This window comes from Oryctolagus cuniculus, chromosome 1, assembly GCF_964237555.1.
Source record: "Oryctolagus cuniculus chromosome 1, mOryCun1.1, whole genome shotgun sequence".
NCBI classification, from domain to species: Eukaryota; Metazoa; Chordata; class Mammalia; order Lagomorpha; family Leporidae; genus Oryctolagus; species Oryctolagus cuniculus.
This window is the reverse complement of record NC_091432.1, coordinates 231,506,507-231,522,213: the sequence shown is the minus strand read 5'-3', so window position 1 is coordinate 231,522,213 and position 15,707 is coordinate 231,506,507. Positions and strand designations below refer to the sequence as shown.

At 63.7% G+C, this 15,707-nt stretch overlaps 1 protein-coding gene and 1 long non-coding RNA gene across 8 annotated transcripts in view; both read right to left on the bottom strand.

The window, feature by feature from the left end:
* DNM1 (dynamin 1) overlaps positions 1 to 9,649 on the bottom strand; it is a 45,613-nt gene extending 35,964 nt beyond the window's left edge. For all 7 annotated transcript variants that reach the window (XM_070057478.1, XM_070057486.1, XM_070057483.1 and 4 more), the window contains exon 1: positions 9,378 to 9,649. In XM_070057478.1, the coding sequence (XP_069913579.1) occupies positions 9,378 to 9,538 (161 nt within the window). In that variant the 5' untranslated portion in view covers positions 9,539 to 9,649. The remainder of the gene's footprint in view (positions 1 to 9,377) is intronic.
* Positions 9,650 to 13,747: 4,098 nt separating this feature from the next.
* Positions 13,748 to 15,224, bottom strand: LOC138845331 (uncharacterized). Its single transcript, XR_011382348.1, has 2 exons — positions 15,061 to 15,224; positions 13,748 to 14,333 (listed from the first exon to the last, which is right to left on the bottom strand). It is a non-coding gene; the product is annotated as an uncharacterized lncRNA (long non-coding RNA).
* Positions 15,225 to 15,707: the final 483 nt, after the last annotated feature.

The following is a 15,707-nucleotide window of genomic DNA, read 5'->3' as shown; positions in this document are numbered from 1 at the left end:
GAGCCCCCTCTGCCGGGTCCGGTCCGGCTCTCTGCGCCCTCCACCAGGACTCAGCGGACAGCTGGCTAAGGCACACACCCCACGGGCCAGCCAGGGTCAGTCCAGAACCTGGACTGCAATCGGGACCCCCAAGGGCCTCGCATGTTCCTCTTGAAGTTTAAGGATCCCTGGCTGAGCAGTGAGGAGTTGCTGGCGGGTACAGGCCCTGAGTTCAAATCCCACAGCTGCCCTGCCCCAGCCACAAGGACAAGTCGCTCAGCACCTGGGCCTCAGAGCGCTCTGCTGGCGGCTTTGCACAGAAGAGCTGAGCCCCTGCCCGGCGCACAGGACGCGCTCAGTGGTCAAGGGGGCGCCGAGGAGAGACCCCATCCGCAGCCTCACCCTAAGGAGATTCCAGAATCCCACAGAACCCCCCGCCTCCCTCCCTCCTCTGGCTACTGCAATTGGATCTCAGGACCTTGACCGTGAAATGTCAGATGGGAAGCGAGGAAGAGAGGCCTACGGAAACCGTCTCATTCTCCCGGTGTCATCCAGGGTGTGGGACCAAGGCCCAGAGAGGGCAAGGAGCTGCGGGCGAGGGGTCCGAGAGGGGACTGGGACCCGGGGCCGGCTTCCCAGCCGCACCTGGACAGACAGTGGAAGGACCCATGGGTCCCCCCAGGTCCAGACAGTGAACCCCCAGCTCACGGCCGCGTTCCCGTGCCCAGCACAGGGCTGGCAGCGCTGCGAGGGACGTGTGCGGCTCGTTCTCACCTGGACGCACGGTCCCACCTGTGTGCTCTGTGAAAGGGGCCCCTGGGTGCCCTCCGGGGGTGCGGGGCTGACCCCCCACCCCGTACCTCCTGCCCAGACCTTGGCTAGGCTCAGGGAGCACACAGCAGGCGCCCAGAGAGAGCGTGTTGGGCCCACTGCCTCGGTGGTGTGTGCTGTGCCCAGCGTGGGAGGGCGAGGGTGGCCTGCCAGCACCCCCCACTCACTCTGAGCAGATGGTGGCTTCCCAGGGAGGCCTGGCCTTGCCATCTGCAGAGCACAGGGAAGAGAAATAAACATCTCTCAGGACCCGCCCCCCAGCCGCCCACTCCTGTCTGATTGGCGGGAAGCCACCCCAAAGGCTGCAGAGACCCCTCCTCTAGGACCTGAGACTGCGGTCAGCTCAGGGGTCCTGGGTCCCAGGCCCTGCTCGTGAAAACGAGGCCAGCAGGTCACGTGCTCGGTTTGGCACCGACCCAGAGGTGGCCGTTCTTCCAAGTCTCCTGTGTCTTGAGCCCTGGTGTCAGGCCCCGCACTGACCGTCAGAGCTACCACTAAGGAACTGCATGGCTCCGGACAAATGACCAGACTCTCTCTGAGCCTCAGTCTCCACATCAGTGGAATGGGTTGCACGAGTCAATGCCTAAACAGATGGCAGCCGTTATGACTGGAGCTCAGGATGCTGGGTAGAGCGAGCTAAGGCGGGCAGGACACGGCCAGAGGATGCGGCAGGGAAGGAGCTGGAAGGGGGTCCCCGGGCACAGGCCTGGATAATGCAAGGGGTAGGCCAGGGTTTCCAGCCAAACCTTGCCCCAGGAAGTGGATGGCAGGGGCTGGGCGGGCTGTGAGGTGCAGGGGCCGGGGCGAGGGAGTGGTGGGCCAAGAAACACAGCTGGGAGGAGGGGAGCTGCCCACAGGCGACAGGCCCTCTCTGTTCCCTCTTCCCAGGAGGCCCTGGGCGGGCCCACGGCACAGCTCATGAATTGCAAGCAGAGGTTTGAAGGTTGCAGGGTGGCTCCGGCCTTCCGTGACGTCCTGATGTGCCAAGAGCACGGACCAGGGGCCAGACCTGCTGCCACCACATCTCGGCACTCAGCGCGGCGCCCGCCCAGAGCAGCTCCAGGACAGCCCTGTTCCCAGCCGCAGTGGTCTGAAGCTTGCCCTGCCCATTCCCCCACCTCCAACCGCACGGCACAGAGGCTGAAAAACAAGAGTGGCCCAGGGTCCTGGGGCACGCTGGCCAGGGGGTGGGGCTGGGACCTGGGACTCTCCTCTCTCCACCCCTTCAAGGAGCACCGGGCCCTTTCCTGCCTCCTCGCCCTGCCGTCCGTCTACTCCCACCACCCCCCTTCTTCCTTCCGAGTCTTTAGGTATTCCATATGGACGCTGGTTCGAGTCCCGGCTGCTCCACTTCCGATCCAGCTCCCTGCTAATGTGTCTGGGAAAGCAGTGGAAGACGGCCCAAGTGCTTGGGCCCCGGCACCAGCGTGGGAGACCCAGATGAAGCTCCTGTCTCCTGGCTTCAGCCTGGCTCAGCCCCGGCCGTTGTAGCCGTTTGAGGGGTGAACCAGTGGGCAGATTTCTCTCTCTCTCTCTCCCTCTAACCCTGCCTTTTTTAAAAAAGATTTATTTATTTATTTGAAAGGCAGTGTTACAGAGAGGCAGGGGCAGAGAGAGAGAGAGGTCTTCCATCTGTTGGTTCACTCCCCAGATGGCTGCAATGGCCGGAGCTGTGCCAATCCAAAGCCAAGAGCCAGGAGCTTCTTTCTGGTCTCCCATGCGGGTGCAGGAGCCCAAGCACTTGGGCCATCTTCTACTGCTTTCCCAGGCCACAGCAGAGAGCTGGATGGGAAGTGGAGTGGCCGGGAATCGAACTGGCACCCATATGGGATGCTGGCACTGAGACCAGGGCTTTAACCTGCTGTGCCACAGTGGTGGCCCCATAAATAAATCTTATAAAAACAAACAAAACCAGCAACCTCATCCCAACATCTGGGGACATCCACGGCCCCGTCGTGAGCTTTCTTCTCAGGGTGGGAAACATTCCTAACTTCCGTAGTGGCGCTGGCTGCACAACTCCACGAACAGTCAAAGCCACTGGGGTGGGAACTTACAACGGGAGGATCTCAGGGCCCGTAAATGAGACCTCGGCCAGGCAGCCGCCTTCCCCGCGCCATCCTGCCGGGGGGGGGGGGCGGGGTGTCAGTGTCCCCTTCTAACCCAGGAAGAAACTGAGGCTCGGGGGGGGGAGGCGTTGGGGCACACAGCAGGGTTCGCCGCAGCTGGCCGTGTCTGCAGCCCATATGGGTGCCGGTTCGAGTCCTGGCTGCTCTGTTTCTGATCCAGCTCCCTGCTAATGTCCCCGAGAAAGCAGCAGAAGACCCGCCCACGTACTTGGGACCCCGCCACCCATGTGGGAGACCCAGATGGAGTTCCTGGGTCCTGACTCTGGCCTGGCCCAGGCCTCGCTGTGATGGCCATTTGGGAAGTGAATTAGAAGATGAAAGAGTGAATCCTCTTGATAGACAGATAGATGAGAGATGAGAGATGATAGATAGATAGATATCCCTCTCTCTCTGTAACTCTGCCTTTCAAAGAAAATTAAATAACTCAACCTAAAAAATAAAAAAAGACGCAGCCAGGTGCGCCTGAGCCGCCCTCACACGCACTGGGCTCCGCCCACGCCCGGGAAGCCTCGCTGCCCTCCCACCAGCCGGTTCCTAAGTCGTTCACGATGGAGCGAAGTCTGCGTCCATATCGCTGATCCCCAGCGGCTCCGTCACCTGATGACTCCCCTGCTCTGGGCCTCAGTGTCCCCGTCAATGACGCAAGACCCAAGGCAGCAGCCCCTCGCCCCTAGGGCTGTCGAGGGGGTGCCCTGAGATGCCAGCCGTGGCAGGACCTAGCCGAGGGCGTCCAGTCCCTGAGTGCGCGCCCCGTGCTGGGTGCTTTGTGTGCCCTCAAACTGGGGGCTCAGGGGGAGGTGGGTGTGCATTGCCTGCTGGTTTTGTCTCCCACCCTGGCTAGCGGCCTCCTTCTCTGTGCTAAGACCAGCTGCCCCTCGGCCTGAGGGACCAGAGAGCAGTGTGGGACTCAGGAGAGCTGCAGGTGACAGGGGCTCATCCCGGGAGGAAACACAGGCAGTCTCACATAGTGATCCGCAATGGCAGGAGTGATCTGGGAAGGCTTCCTGGAGGAGGCATTGCCAGGGAAGAAGGAAGACGAGGGTGCAGTGAGCGGAGAGAACAGCACCCAGGAGAGGGAGCGAGGGCACAGCCCCTTCTTTCTGGGAACCCCAAGATGCCTGGTGGACAGGGATGCCTGTCGGGGAGCAGCCCCAGGGGCCCCACTCAGGAGCTGGGCCCAAGAAAGCTTTGAAGCCGAGCTCAGGTGGGGGCTACAGAGAGCTCCAGCTGGGTGGAGAAAGGCCTGGGGGAGGGGAAGGGCCAAGGGCGGAGGCTGCCCCTCCCCGGGGAAGAGCAAGGTGAGAGCTGGACGGGCAGGCAGCAGGGTCCGCGGGCCTGGGACTGAGTGAGTGGAGGACAAAGGGGGTGGGGGTTGACCTGGGCCTCTAACCAGGGCACTGAGGAGCCGCGCTTAGGAGACGGGAGGGGGCGTCTTCCAGCCTGCCTCACTGAGGCTGACTTCTTATCTCTCAGCCAGACTTCAGTTCAGGGAGCGGGCAAGAGTGCAGCAGAGACCCCCGGGGTCGGGGGATGGAGGGGGATAACGGAGGCGTGGGGGGAGGGGAGGCGGATGGACAGTGGAGAGGTCTGGCCAGGAGGCAGGAGACGGCACCAGCTCCTGTTGCGCCTCTGGTTCGAGCGCTGTGTGGTTTCAGGCAGGTTCCCCACCCTCTCTGTGTCATTTCCCTGTCTGAAGGCCTGGGGTGGCAGTCACTTCCAAGAGGACACCAAGCCGTACTGCCGAGACCTGGGAGTTGAGGCGCTGACCCTGCCCTCACACTTTGGGGTTCGTCTGCGTGTCCTCTGGTCCCAGCCCCGCCGTGGGTGTGGGGTTCCCAGGGGCCCAGAGAAGGTGTCCCGTGGGGTCTGTGCACCCCTCCTGGACCACACTCAGGTGCCCACCTGCGGGGTCCCCCGCCTGCCCGCTGACTCCACTGCTGGGGGCCGTGGCTGGAGCGAGGTGGGAGGACCGGGGTGTCCCGGGTGAGCACAGAGGGCCCCTGTGGCACCATCTGGAGTGGGAACGGGGTGGGGGCGCCTGTGCCTGCAACTCCACATCCCCCACTGGCCCCGGGCCAGGCCCCCAGGCTGTGGGGAAGGTGTGCTTGCCCAAGTGGGAGGGGAGCAGGTGGGATCCAGCGACTGATCGATAGTGGGCATACTTAGACTCCCAGCACATGGCCCCGAATCTGCCCTTGCCCCACACCTGACAACACCGTGCCCACGGCTGGCCTCCTCCACCGCGGGCCCCGTGGTGCCGCCCCCCACCCATCCCCCCGCCCGGCGTTACAACGCCCTGACCCCATCAGAGGCCTGGGTAGCTCAGTTCTCCCGGCGCCGGGATCAGATGCCGACCGCCAGGGTCACCTTTCACTCCCATTTCACTCCCAGCTTCTCCAGGCCATCGGGAAGGGCACGGGATGGGCGCCTTCCCATTGGGCCTGCCCCAAGGTGGGTGGTCCCTAGGCAGCCTGTGCGTAGCTCGAGGCAGGTGCACGCTCTGAGCGTGGAGCCGAGAGCAGAGGGTGGCTGGCGGCAGCCGTCTGGGAGACAGGGGTGGCTGTGGCGCCCAGGGAGCCCCACCTCGCGGCCTCCCCAGCCTCTGCCCCTCCAGCCTCTGCCCCTCTCCCAGCCACACCCCCCACTCAGCCTTCCTCTGGGGTCTCGGGCCACTGTGCTCTTCCATCCCTGTGGCTGGGGGAAGATACAGCATTTCACAGAGAGGAGGGGGCCCGACAGAGAGGGGCTCTCAGAGGCCAGAGACCGGCCCTGAGTGCACGCTGGGCTGAGGATGCGGGGGGGAGGGGTCGGGGGCTGGCGGGAGGCGGAGGTGCGAGCAGGCATCAGGGACATCTGAAAACCCTGCCTGAGCTCAGGGCCAAGGTCTGCTCACCAGCCCCCAGCCAACCTGGATGGGGGAGACCGCGCCCCCCGTGCCCAGCCCACACCACCCTGAAGGGCCTGCCCACCTGTGCCCAGCAGGAAGCAACTGGCACTTCTCTCTGCCAGACAAGACCTGGAGTGCCCACGAGGGAACAGCCATTACTGCCCCACTTCACAGACAAGGAAATAGAGGCTGGCCAGGGCTTCGGAAACGCGCCCAAGGCTGCTCAGCTCGGAAGGGGCAGGGTGAGCGTTGGACCCGCAAGTCGGGTTGCCTGAGCCCTCCCTGCCCTGTCACCTCCCACGGGCCCTGCCCTTCCCAGAGGGCAGCATGAGCGAGGCCCGGGGCTGGAGCCTGGAGCCCCTCTTAGGAGGACAAGAAAGGGGCGCTGGGGAGACAGCAGGAGGCCCCTCCGGCCTCGGGTCCCAGGCACCTGTCCGTGCAGGGCAGATGGGAGCGTCTTGAGGTCCACAAGCGCTCCTGCGTCTACACTGGCTCATCTCGAAGGTTTGAATCCCATCTCTACACTGACACCTTCCAAATCGGCGTTTGCAGCCCGCCTGCCCCCTGAGCTCCGGACTGGAACCACTGAACTGCCCCCTGACCGGCCACTCAGCCTCAAGTTCAAAACCAAATCCCGATTTTCCCCAACTCCCCCCCCCCTCCAATCTGTTCCTCCTGTACTTCTCCCAACTCTGTTAAAGACACCAACCCAAGAACTGGGGTCAAAACCCTGGATTCCTCTTTGCGCACCGACCACATCCCCCCACCAATGGGCTTTCCCCCAAGCTACAGGGGTGTCCTGAACCCCGCCACTCTCCCTCTCTCTGGGGCTACAGCCCTGCTGCAGACCCCCCCCCCCCACCGCTGCAGCAGCTCCTCCCAGTCCCCTGCTTTCCAAATCGCACACTTGCCAAGCGCAAGGGAAGAAGCCCAAGACCTCGGAGCCTTGCAGACCCAGCCCTGCCTCCCTCTCTGTCTCATCCCCCCTGCCCCTGGCCCACCAAACCCCAGCCATTAGTGTTCCAAATGCCTCCCTGCCCCAGGTCTGGGAGTCTCCCCCTCCCCACCCCGGGGGTCGTGCTCTTCTCGGATGCCCCTGCTGCCGGAGCGTCCCTGTGCTCCCCCTCCCACCACGTCCTCTGCTTAGCTTTCTGAGTCCCTCCCTGCAGGGTGGAGCCTGTGTCTTTCCCACCGCAGAATCCCCCGGGGCCCAGACTGTGGACCCTCCGCGAGTGCTGGGCAATGTCCGAGTGAACTGGCCTCCGTCTGCCCTTGTGTGCAAGGGGTGCGGTGAAGACGTAGCCCGGAGCCCGACAAGTCCTAGCAGGGTGCTGGACAGCTGCTGGGCCACCTCCGTTGCAAGCTGATGGCGTGTATGGGTGTTGGGGGGTCCTCCTGGGTCCCCGGGAGCCCGGGCTGGCCCGGCACAGCCTGTTTCCTCTGATGCATTTTCCACTTCCTCTCCGTGGGGGGTTGGCTCCGGCAAAGGCCCAGGAGGCAGAGCAGCTGTTACCATGCGCACGGGTCTGGGGACCCAGCCCTCCGTGGAGAGGTCGGAGTCCACGCGGGAGCAGGCAGGGCTGCCTGGGCCCCCCACCCCGGAGCCTGTCTCCCAGGCTCTCCTCCTTCCGCTTCGGGCTGGGCCCGGACCTCCCCCACCCCACCCCACCCCCACACATCCCTTGCAGGGGTCCAGGCCAAGGGCACTGGGGTGCAGAGGGCAGCCCTGGGGCAGAGTCCACCTTGCTCGGGCCCTCAGCAAGCAAACACGCTGCGGTCTGCTGCAGCTGTGAACCCTAAGAGGGCCGGGGCCAGGCTCACGGAGGCGGCCTGTGAACATTCCCCGACCCCCCTCGGAGCCCACAGCCACTCCCCGGAAGGAGTAGGGTCCCCAGGCCCAGCGTGGGGTGGCTCTGCGGCCGTGCAGGGGCAAGACGCAATCCCTGGGCTTTGCAATCTGACAGACGCCGGCCCACCTGGCTGGACAAGGGTCTCCGTGTCCTTGCGTCTGTGGGCCTGGGAAGGGCTCAGCACCCTATGGGGGCACCGGCGGGGGCTCAGGAGACAGGAGCTGGGTCCCCAGGTGCCCCCCCCACACCACCCAGCACACAGAAGGGTCCACCAGTGTTCCCCGGATGACAGACAGGGATAGGGCTTGTACGCTGTCAAAGGGGGTGCATCCCCTCGGGTCCTCGGGTCCTCGCTCTGCTTGCCGGGCCCATCTGGGTCTCTGCTGCTCTGGGGGCCACGTGACCACGAGGGGGCTCTGCAGAGAGACAGGCAGCCTCCCCCTCTGCTGACCAGATGGGCACAAGGCACCCCCGCAGCGGCTTCAACAGCCCCCAGTCCAGTCCTCGGCTCTGCCCCTCTGGGGTTGGCCCTGGGCTTCCCGGGACACTGCAGGGCAGCGCGCAAGCAGCCAATCCGATCCGACTGTCGGTGTTAGAGAGGAGGCTCAGAGAGGGCGAGTGACCCGCCTGAGGTTTCACAGCGGCCCCTGGCTGCCCGCCAGGAAGTCACAAAACTGCGGTCCCTCCGTGGGGAGGGCCCCTGCCTCCCCGTCCCACGGGTCGACACTGCCTTACCCATGAAGGTCATTGGAGGAAGTGACGCGGGGTGGGGGCGGTCAGCGCCAACCCCCAGCCTCCCCAGCCCCCTCCCGCGCCTGGGAGAGCGCCACCCTCTCTCTCTTCTCAAGGGGGAGCCTGGGGGTCACGACCCTGCCTGCCCCCCCCAGCAACCCAGCAGCCTCTGTCCCTGCGGGTGCCGCTCGCCGCCACCTGGCCGGCGGGGCGCCTCGTGGGATCAGAGGCGCGCGGGATTAGGTCTGCAAATGGCTCTCGCTGCTGTCCAGTCATTTCTGCCCCGCGCCGCCTCCTCCCCGCACCGCGCCCCGTCAGCCAGGCCAAGGGGACAGCGACACTGACAGGCGCCCCCCACCCAGAGGCTGGTTTCTCCTGCCTCCACCCGCGTCCGCGTCCTGCAGCCGCGCCTCCCCCCCCCTCCGCCCAAGCCGCGCTGCGCACGGATGGCGGCGGAGCCGCAGAGGTGTGTGTGTGAGGGGAGGCCGCGCCGGTCCTGGGTGCCACGGGCTACGTCCTCCCCCAGGTGCTGGGGGCTGGAGAGGGGGCTCCCCGGCCACGACCCAGGCATTCCCTCGGGGATAAGGGACTGTCCTAGGGTGGGAAGGGCGCACTGCCCGCTCCCAGGGACTCCCAGAGCTGCAGGGAGGCGCTGAGTAATGCGGCCCCCTCGGGACACAGACTGGGGGTGGGGGCAACCCTTCGCGGGGGTCTCGGGATGAGCGCCGCGCTGACGGATGGGGCGGAGGAGGGGGCGTGATTCCGCGGCCGGCAGCCGGACGACGCCTGCAGACCAGCCTCGGGCGCTGCCCGCCCCCAGGGGCTCTGGCGGTGGGGTGAGGGCCTCCTCCCTCTGGCTGGGGTGGGGGCGCGCCCCCGCGGTGCAGCGCCCGCGACTGCGAAGTCGCCGCGCCGTCGGGGCCCCGGGGGGCCCGGGGCGGGGGTCTGCGCTCGGGGGCGCGCCGCTCCTACCTGCCCACGAAATTCTCCAGCACCGAGCTCTTGCCGGCGCTCTGGCCGCCCACCACGGCGATCTGCGGCAGGTCGAGGTCGGCGTTCTGGCCGATGGCGGAGAAGGCGTCCTGCAGCCGGTTGACCAGCGGGATGAGGTCCTCCATACCGCGGTTGCCCATGGCTGCGGCGGGCCCGGCGGGCTGCGATGCGGCCGCCGCTCCCGCTCCCGCTCCGGCTCCGGCTCCGGCTCCGCCGCTGCAGCCGCGCGCCCCGACTGCCTGCGCCGCGGGCCCCCCGCCCCTCGGGGATCAGAGCGGAGCGCCGCGCTCGTCCGCCGCTAGGGGGCGTGCGCGGCGCCGCGGGCGGGCCGCCCTGCGCAGGCGCGGTCCGCGGCATTTTGGGTGTTGTAGTTTTCTCCCTCTGCGGATTTCGGGGCGCCTTAGCTGTGGCTTGCTGGGGTGGGCGGCGGAACATGTTTCTGGACATGGACAGTGTCTCACCCCTAACGACAGGGTCTCTGATACTAGCCGTGGCTGCCTCACTCCATCTTACAGATAGGGAAACTGAGGCACGAGAGGCCTCTGCCTCCTCCAAGGTCACGAGCAACCCCTGACCCCCCGTCCTCGCTGCTCTCCACTCTGGATTCTGACGCCAGTGAAGCTCCCACGTGCCCCTTCCCGCCTTTAGGCCTCAGCTCCCCGCCCCTCCGCCCCACTCCTACAAGAAGAAAGCCCGAGGCTCCTTAGAGAACTCTCAGGAGGAGACTCTGCAGGGGGGTCCGGGCCCGCGGGGGCATTTCCCTGCACGGTGAACAGGGCAGGGGTCCTGCAGGCAGGGCAGAGGCCTGTGAGCTGGTGACCTCATTCATCCTTAGCATGCATTTTTCCAAAAAGATTCATTTTTTCAAAGAGTTAAGAGAGAAGAGACAGTGAGATCTTCCATCCCCTGGTTCACTTCCCAAATGGCTGCAAGGGCCAGGGCTGGGCCAGACCGAAGCCAGGAGCTGGGAGCTTCTTCCACGTGGGTGCAGGGGCCCAAGCACTTGGCCTGTCTTTCGCTGCTCTCCCAGGCACGCTAGCAGGGAGATGGATCAGAAGTGGAGCAGCTGGGACTGGAACCAGGGCCCGTATGGGATGCCGGCGCTGTAGGCAGCAGCAGTGCGGGCCCCTGGCATGCAAGTCGGGAGCTGTGCTGGACCTCAGAGACAGAGCAGTGAGCAAAATGGACAAAGTGCTTATGTGTGGCCGGCAGGCTTTTTCTAGCGGAAAAAGAGGGGCGATGCCCAGACGAGCGAATAAAAATGCCCGGTCAGATGGCGATGGCGTGTGCGAAAGCTGTGCGGGGCGGGGAAGCTGTGTCCAGGGAGGCCCGAGAGCCCCCTGTAACATGGAAGCCACCGGGGAGGGAGTGACCCACGTGGACCATCCAGCCAGGGATTTTCCAGGCAGCAGAGGGAAGGGGCAGCCCCTCTCCCTGGCAGCACCAGGAAGTGGGTTACAAACCTGCCCTGGGCCGCGGATGAGCTGTGTCATCAGCAGGCCCCTCCCTGCGTCTGAGCCTCAGCTGTGTAACCCGGAGAACGGGGATCATGATGGGTGGAGAGGCGTGGCCCGGGCCTGGTGGTCAAGAGCATCAGAGCCACGCGGCTCGTGCCCTGCTGTCGTGCTCTGGGGGCCAGGCAGAGCCTGGGTGAGCGGCACCACTACTGGGGAGGGGTCGGTTCACACACGTCCGCCTGGAGGGGTGCCATCGAGGCCGGCCTTTTATTGGTTCCAATAATTTCCCCCCTAATTACCAAAGGAACCTTATTGTACAAATACGACTCTGTGCAAATATCCGAAAAGTCCTTCTCCCACCTGGAGATAACCGCTATTTATAGAACTCAGGGTTTAGTCTCTGGCTTCTCCCCCAGATATATTTGTTCTGCTCCATTTTGGTTTTTTCCTAAAAAGGGGTCATCCTAGATATCCTTAGCTGCTGGGTCAGCGACGCCCAGCCAGCAGCCGGGGCCCCATATGGAGCTGGACAGAGATATGGGGTCTCGGGCCTCGCCCCAGACCTGCTGGGCATCACAACCTGCCCTTAACAGGACCCAGGAACTCCGCGACACTCCTGCACCCATCAAACTCGGAAAAGCTCTGCTGTGTGAGCGTACCCCCCCCCCGGAAAGCTCTGGAGGGGGCGGGCACCGTGGCACGGCAGGTTGAGCTGCCACTGGGTCGCCGGCTTCCTGTAACAGAGCGCAGGTTTGCATAAAGGCTCCTCCACTTCCGATCCGGCTCTTCGCTATGTACCTGGAGGCAGCCGATGATGGTGGCCAAGGCGCTTGGGCGCCTGCCACCCATGAGGGAGACCGGGTGGAGTTCCTGGCTCCTGGCGTCAGCCTGGCCCAGCCCTGGCTGCTGCTGGCACTTGGGGAGCACTTGGGAACATGCTCTGTGCGTGCCCCCAGCCAGGTTGCCAGGGTTCACTTGCACCATCTCCCACAGCTCAGAAAGGAGATGTTTTATCCACTCCCCTTGACAGATGAGGAAACTGAGGCACAGGGGAGTTTAGGACGTGTCCCAGGTCACAAAGCCTAGTAGCGATGGAGCCACGACGTGGCTGGGGCCAGATGTCACTTGGCGCTCCCACACGTCTGCCCTAAACTCTGCTGGCTCTGGGAAGCTATGCACAGAAAACACCAGCTCTTTCTGATAGTGTTTCTGCTGTGCATACAGCAGGCGCTCAATAAATGCCAGTTGCATGGGCCAGTGGCCTTGTTCTAGAGCTCCTGGGCTGAGCCATTCTACCGCTAAGTCTCCTGGGTCATGGCCTTTCGGGAAGGGTCCATGCCTCACCTCAAGGAAGCCACGGGGCATGGAGAGGTTCCTAAGATGTAGGGCTTGTCCCTGTGCCCTGGGAGGCTGCTTCAGTCTGGGAGGCAGCAGAGGGCATGGCTGCACTTGGCAATGGGGGGGTGCTGAGACCCCAATGCAGTCCTGTCCAGCAGAATGGCCCCTGAGTTTCCCGGGGACCCGCCCTGGGTCACCCGGAAGGAAGGGGCAGCAGCAAAGCTGTGCCCACCCTTTTGTGCCCCACTTCTGTCTTCCGTCTCCCTCACCCATTTATTTATAGGAAAAGGCACAGGTGGGCGACAGACACTGGCGAGGCCATGTGATAAACACAGTCTCAGATTTTTCTCTGCTTCTTTTCTGACTTGGAGCTGTCGCTGAGCCCAGCCTGTTGCCAGGGGTTCTGAGCTGGGGTGTCCGAGGGAGGGGCCCACTTACCAGGGTGCTGTGTGGGTGGGGTTTGCTGGACACGGAGGTCAAGGAGGCGAGAGCTGCTAGGATGAACACTAACTCAAAGACACGGGGAGGAAACTGCATCCTGGAGTCGTCCATCCACTCCCTCAGCGGGCCTTCCATCCGCTGGTTCACTCCCCAGATGGCCGCAGCGGCCGGAGCTGGGCTCATCCGAAGCCAGGAGCCAGGAGCTTCTTCCAGGTCTCCCACGTGGGTTCAGGGGCTCAAGGACTTGGGCCATCCTCTACTACTTTCCCATGTGTACTAACAGAGAGTTGGACCAAGAAGTAGAGCAGCCGGGACTCGAGCCGGCACCCATAAGAGATGCCGGCACTGCAGGCGGGGGCTTTACCCACTATGCCACAGCGCTGGCCCCCTCTACCTCATTCTTAAACTACAGACCTTGGGCAAACATGCCGGCTGTTCTCCAACCTAAACACGGGTGGTCAGGCAGCACCAAGCAAAACCCTGATGGAATTGAGGGGTAGGGGGGTCTAGCAAAAGTCTGTAATTTACCTGGAAAAACAAAAAACGTGATTGGGAATTGGCAAGAAAAAGATGAAAAAGAACAATAACCTCAGGCAGCTGTGTCACCTGCTGCACGGTGGCCAGCCCCAGGATCCGGGTCATGGTAAATGCACCTCAGAGCAGGGCCAAGAAAGAGGCTTCGAGGAGTTCGGACGGCTCAGGCCTCCCTGGGCCTGTCTTTCCTTCCGGGGAAGTCCGTGGGGACACTTGGCCTGCACGAGGCTGGTTAAAAGCAATTAGCCCCAGACAGCGTCCCCGGGTGCTGCCCTTGACTGCCTGGGCTGCTCCTGGGGAGGCGATGCAAGGTCACTCACAAGACAGCAAGCCGCTCACGCTCTCCCGTGATAGAAACAAACCCGCCCACGAGGCCACTGCACGCATGAATTTATTCTCTCCCAAACAGGCACCATAATGTGTATGCAGTTTTGTGCCCAGCCGAGTTCACTCACCTCCTATCGTGAGTGCTTCCGTATCCTTTGAAAACATCGTTTCTGATGGCTTCGTGCCACTCCTAAAGTTAATAATTGTCCAGACAACTATTAGAAATAATGCTTCTTCAGATAACCTAATGGCTTTTTTTTTCTTTTTTAGATTATTTATTTGAGAGACAGAGTTACAGACAGAGAGAGAGAAAGTTCTCCATCTACTGGCTCACCCCCCAAACAGACCCAATGGCCAGAGTTGGGCCAACCCGAAGCCAGGAGCCAGGAGCCCCCCTCCCCAGGCCCCTGATGTGAGTGCAGGGTGCCAGGCACCTGGGCCAAAACCTTGCTGCCCTCACCACCCCAGCCACCAGCAGGGAGCCGGATTGGAAGAGGAGCAGCCAGGACCAAACTGGTGTCCACAAGGGATGCTAGCGCTGCAGGCAGAGGAGGCCCGGCCCACCAAGCCAACTCCCTACTGCCTTTTTTTTTTTTTTTTTTAAGATTTATTTCTTTGAAAGGCAGAGTTACAGAGAGACAAAAGCAGAGAGAGAGAGAGAGAGAGAGAGAGAGAGAGAGTCTTCCATCTGCTGGTTTGCTCCCCAAGTGGCCACAACGGCTGCAGCTGGGCTGATGGGAAGCCAGGATCCAGGATCCTCCTCCAGGTCTCCCACGTGGGTGCAGAGGCCCAAACACTTGGGCCATCTTCCACTGCTTTCCCAGGCCACAGCAGAGAGCTGGATCAGAAGTGGAGCAGCCAGGACTGGAACCGACGCCCATGTGGGATGCCAACACTGCAGGCGGCGGCTTCAGCCACTATACCACAGCGTCGGCCCCCGACTGGCTTTTAATAATTTCATTTCATCATTTTCTTAGGCTGGGTTCCTACGAGGGGGCTTTCAGGTCAAAGGGCAGGACGTGTTGGGGAACCTTGGGAGAGATTTTGCACTCTTCCACAGGGAGAGGAGCCAGCCCAGGAAGCTGGCGCTGGCTTCCCTACCGTCACCAGCACCAGCATTATTTTTAGTGTTTTCACTTTGGCAATTTACTGAGCTTGTTCTGTGCCAGGTGCCAGCGCCGAGCGTTATGTAATGAAATCCTCACTCCCCCCTGGGAGGGGGCACCCACTTAACCGGCTGGGCGCACGCTCGCGGGGGGCCAGGGTCGCCTAGCCAGAAGGCAGGGGAGCCCGGATTCGAGCCCAGACGCGCTCAGCGGGCACCCAGGTCGCGGCGTCAACGTCTCCGACCTGGTGGGCAGCCTGGGCCATCTGGACGCATCCGCGCCTCGCCTGCCTGCGTCCCGGCTCCCACCACAGTTGAGTGTTCTAATCCGGGGGTTTAAAGCTCTCACACCCTTCCCTGGAGCTCCCCAGTCCTGGGGGATAAAGCCCAGGTCCAAAGCCCCCAGCCTCCAGCCTGCCTCCCCACCCGCGGGCGCGGACATCCCTGGGGTCCCGGGCACCTTGCGCGCTCCCGCCGCTCGCGTCCCTTAAGTCTCAGCTCTCGCCTCGGGGGCCAGGCCGACCGAGGCACCTGAGCCGGCGCCAGGGGCCGCGCTGGGCAGGCTCGCGGCTTTAGGGCAGCGCGCATCACGTGACTGCGGGGACCGCTGCCGGACAGTCCCCCGTGGAAGCGCACAGCCCGCGGCGGATCTGCGCTTTAGCGCGCGTCCGCGCAGCGCCCGCCGCTGCTAACACCGACTGCTCGGGGGAGCCCCGCACCCCGCTTAGTGACCAAGAGCTGCCCGGGCGCCGGCTCCCGGGGGCAGGAGGAGGGGGCAGGGCCGTTTTGAATCACTGAACCCACCCCTCCCCGCACCCTCCGGAGCCAAATCAAATGAGAAAACGCACTTTCAAACGGAGCCCTGCACCCCGTTCCAGGGCAAATTCCTGAGCGAGGGTCTGGGGCCCCCCCATTTACATCAACTGCGCAACCCCCTCCCGCCCCAGCCCCGTGCGGGCCTCCACCCATAGAAGCCCCCCGCGATGACTCAGACCCTCCTGGCGACAGAGGGACCTTGGGCTCAGAGCAGCCCGTTCGCGATGCAGAGGGTGCGAGGCGGAGGGTCTGCGCTGCTTTCGGCCCCCTCCCATCCCGGAGCGGCCCCGG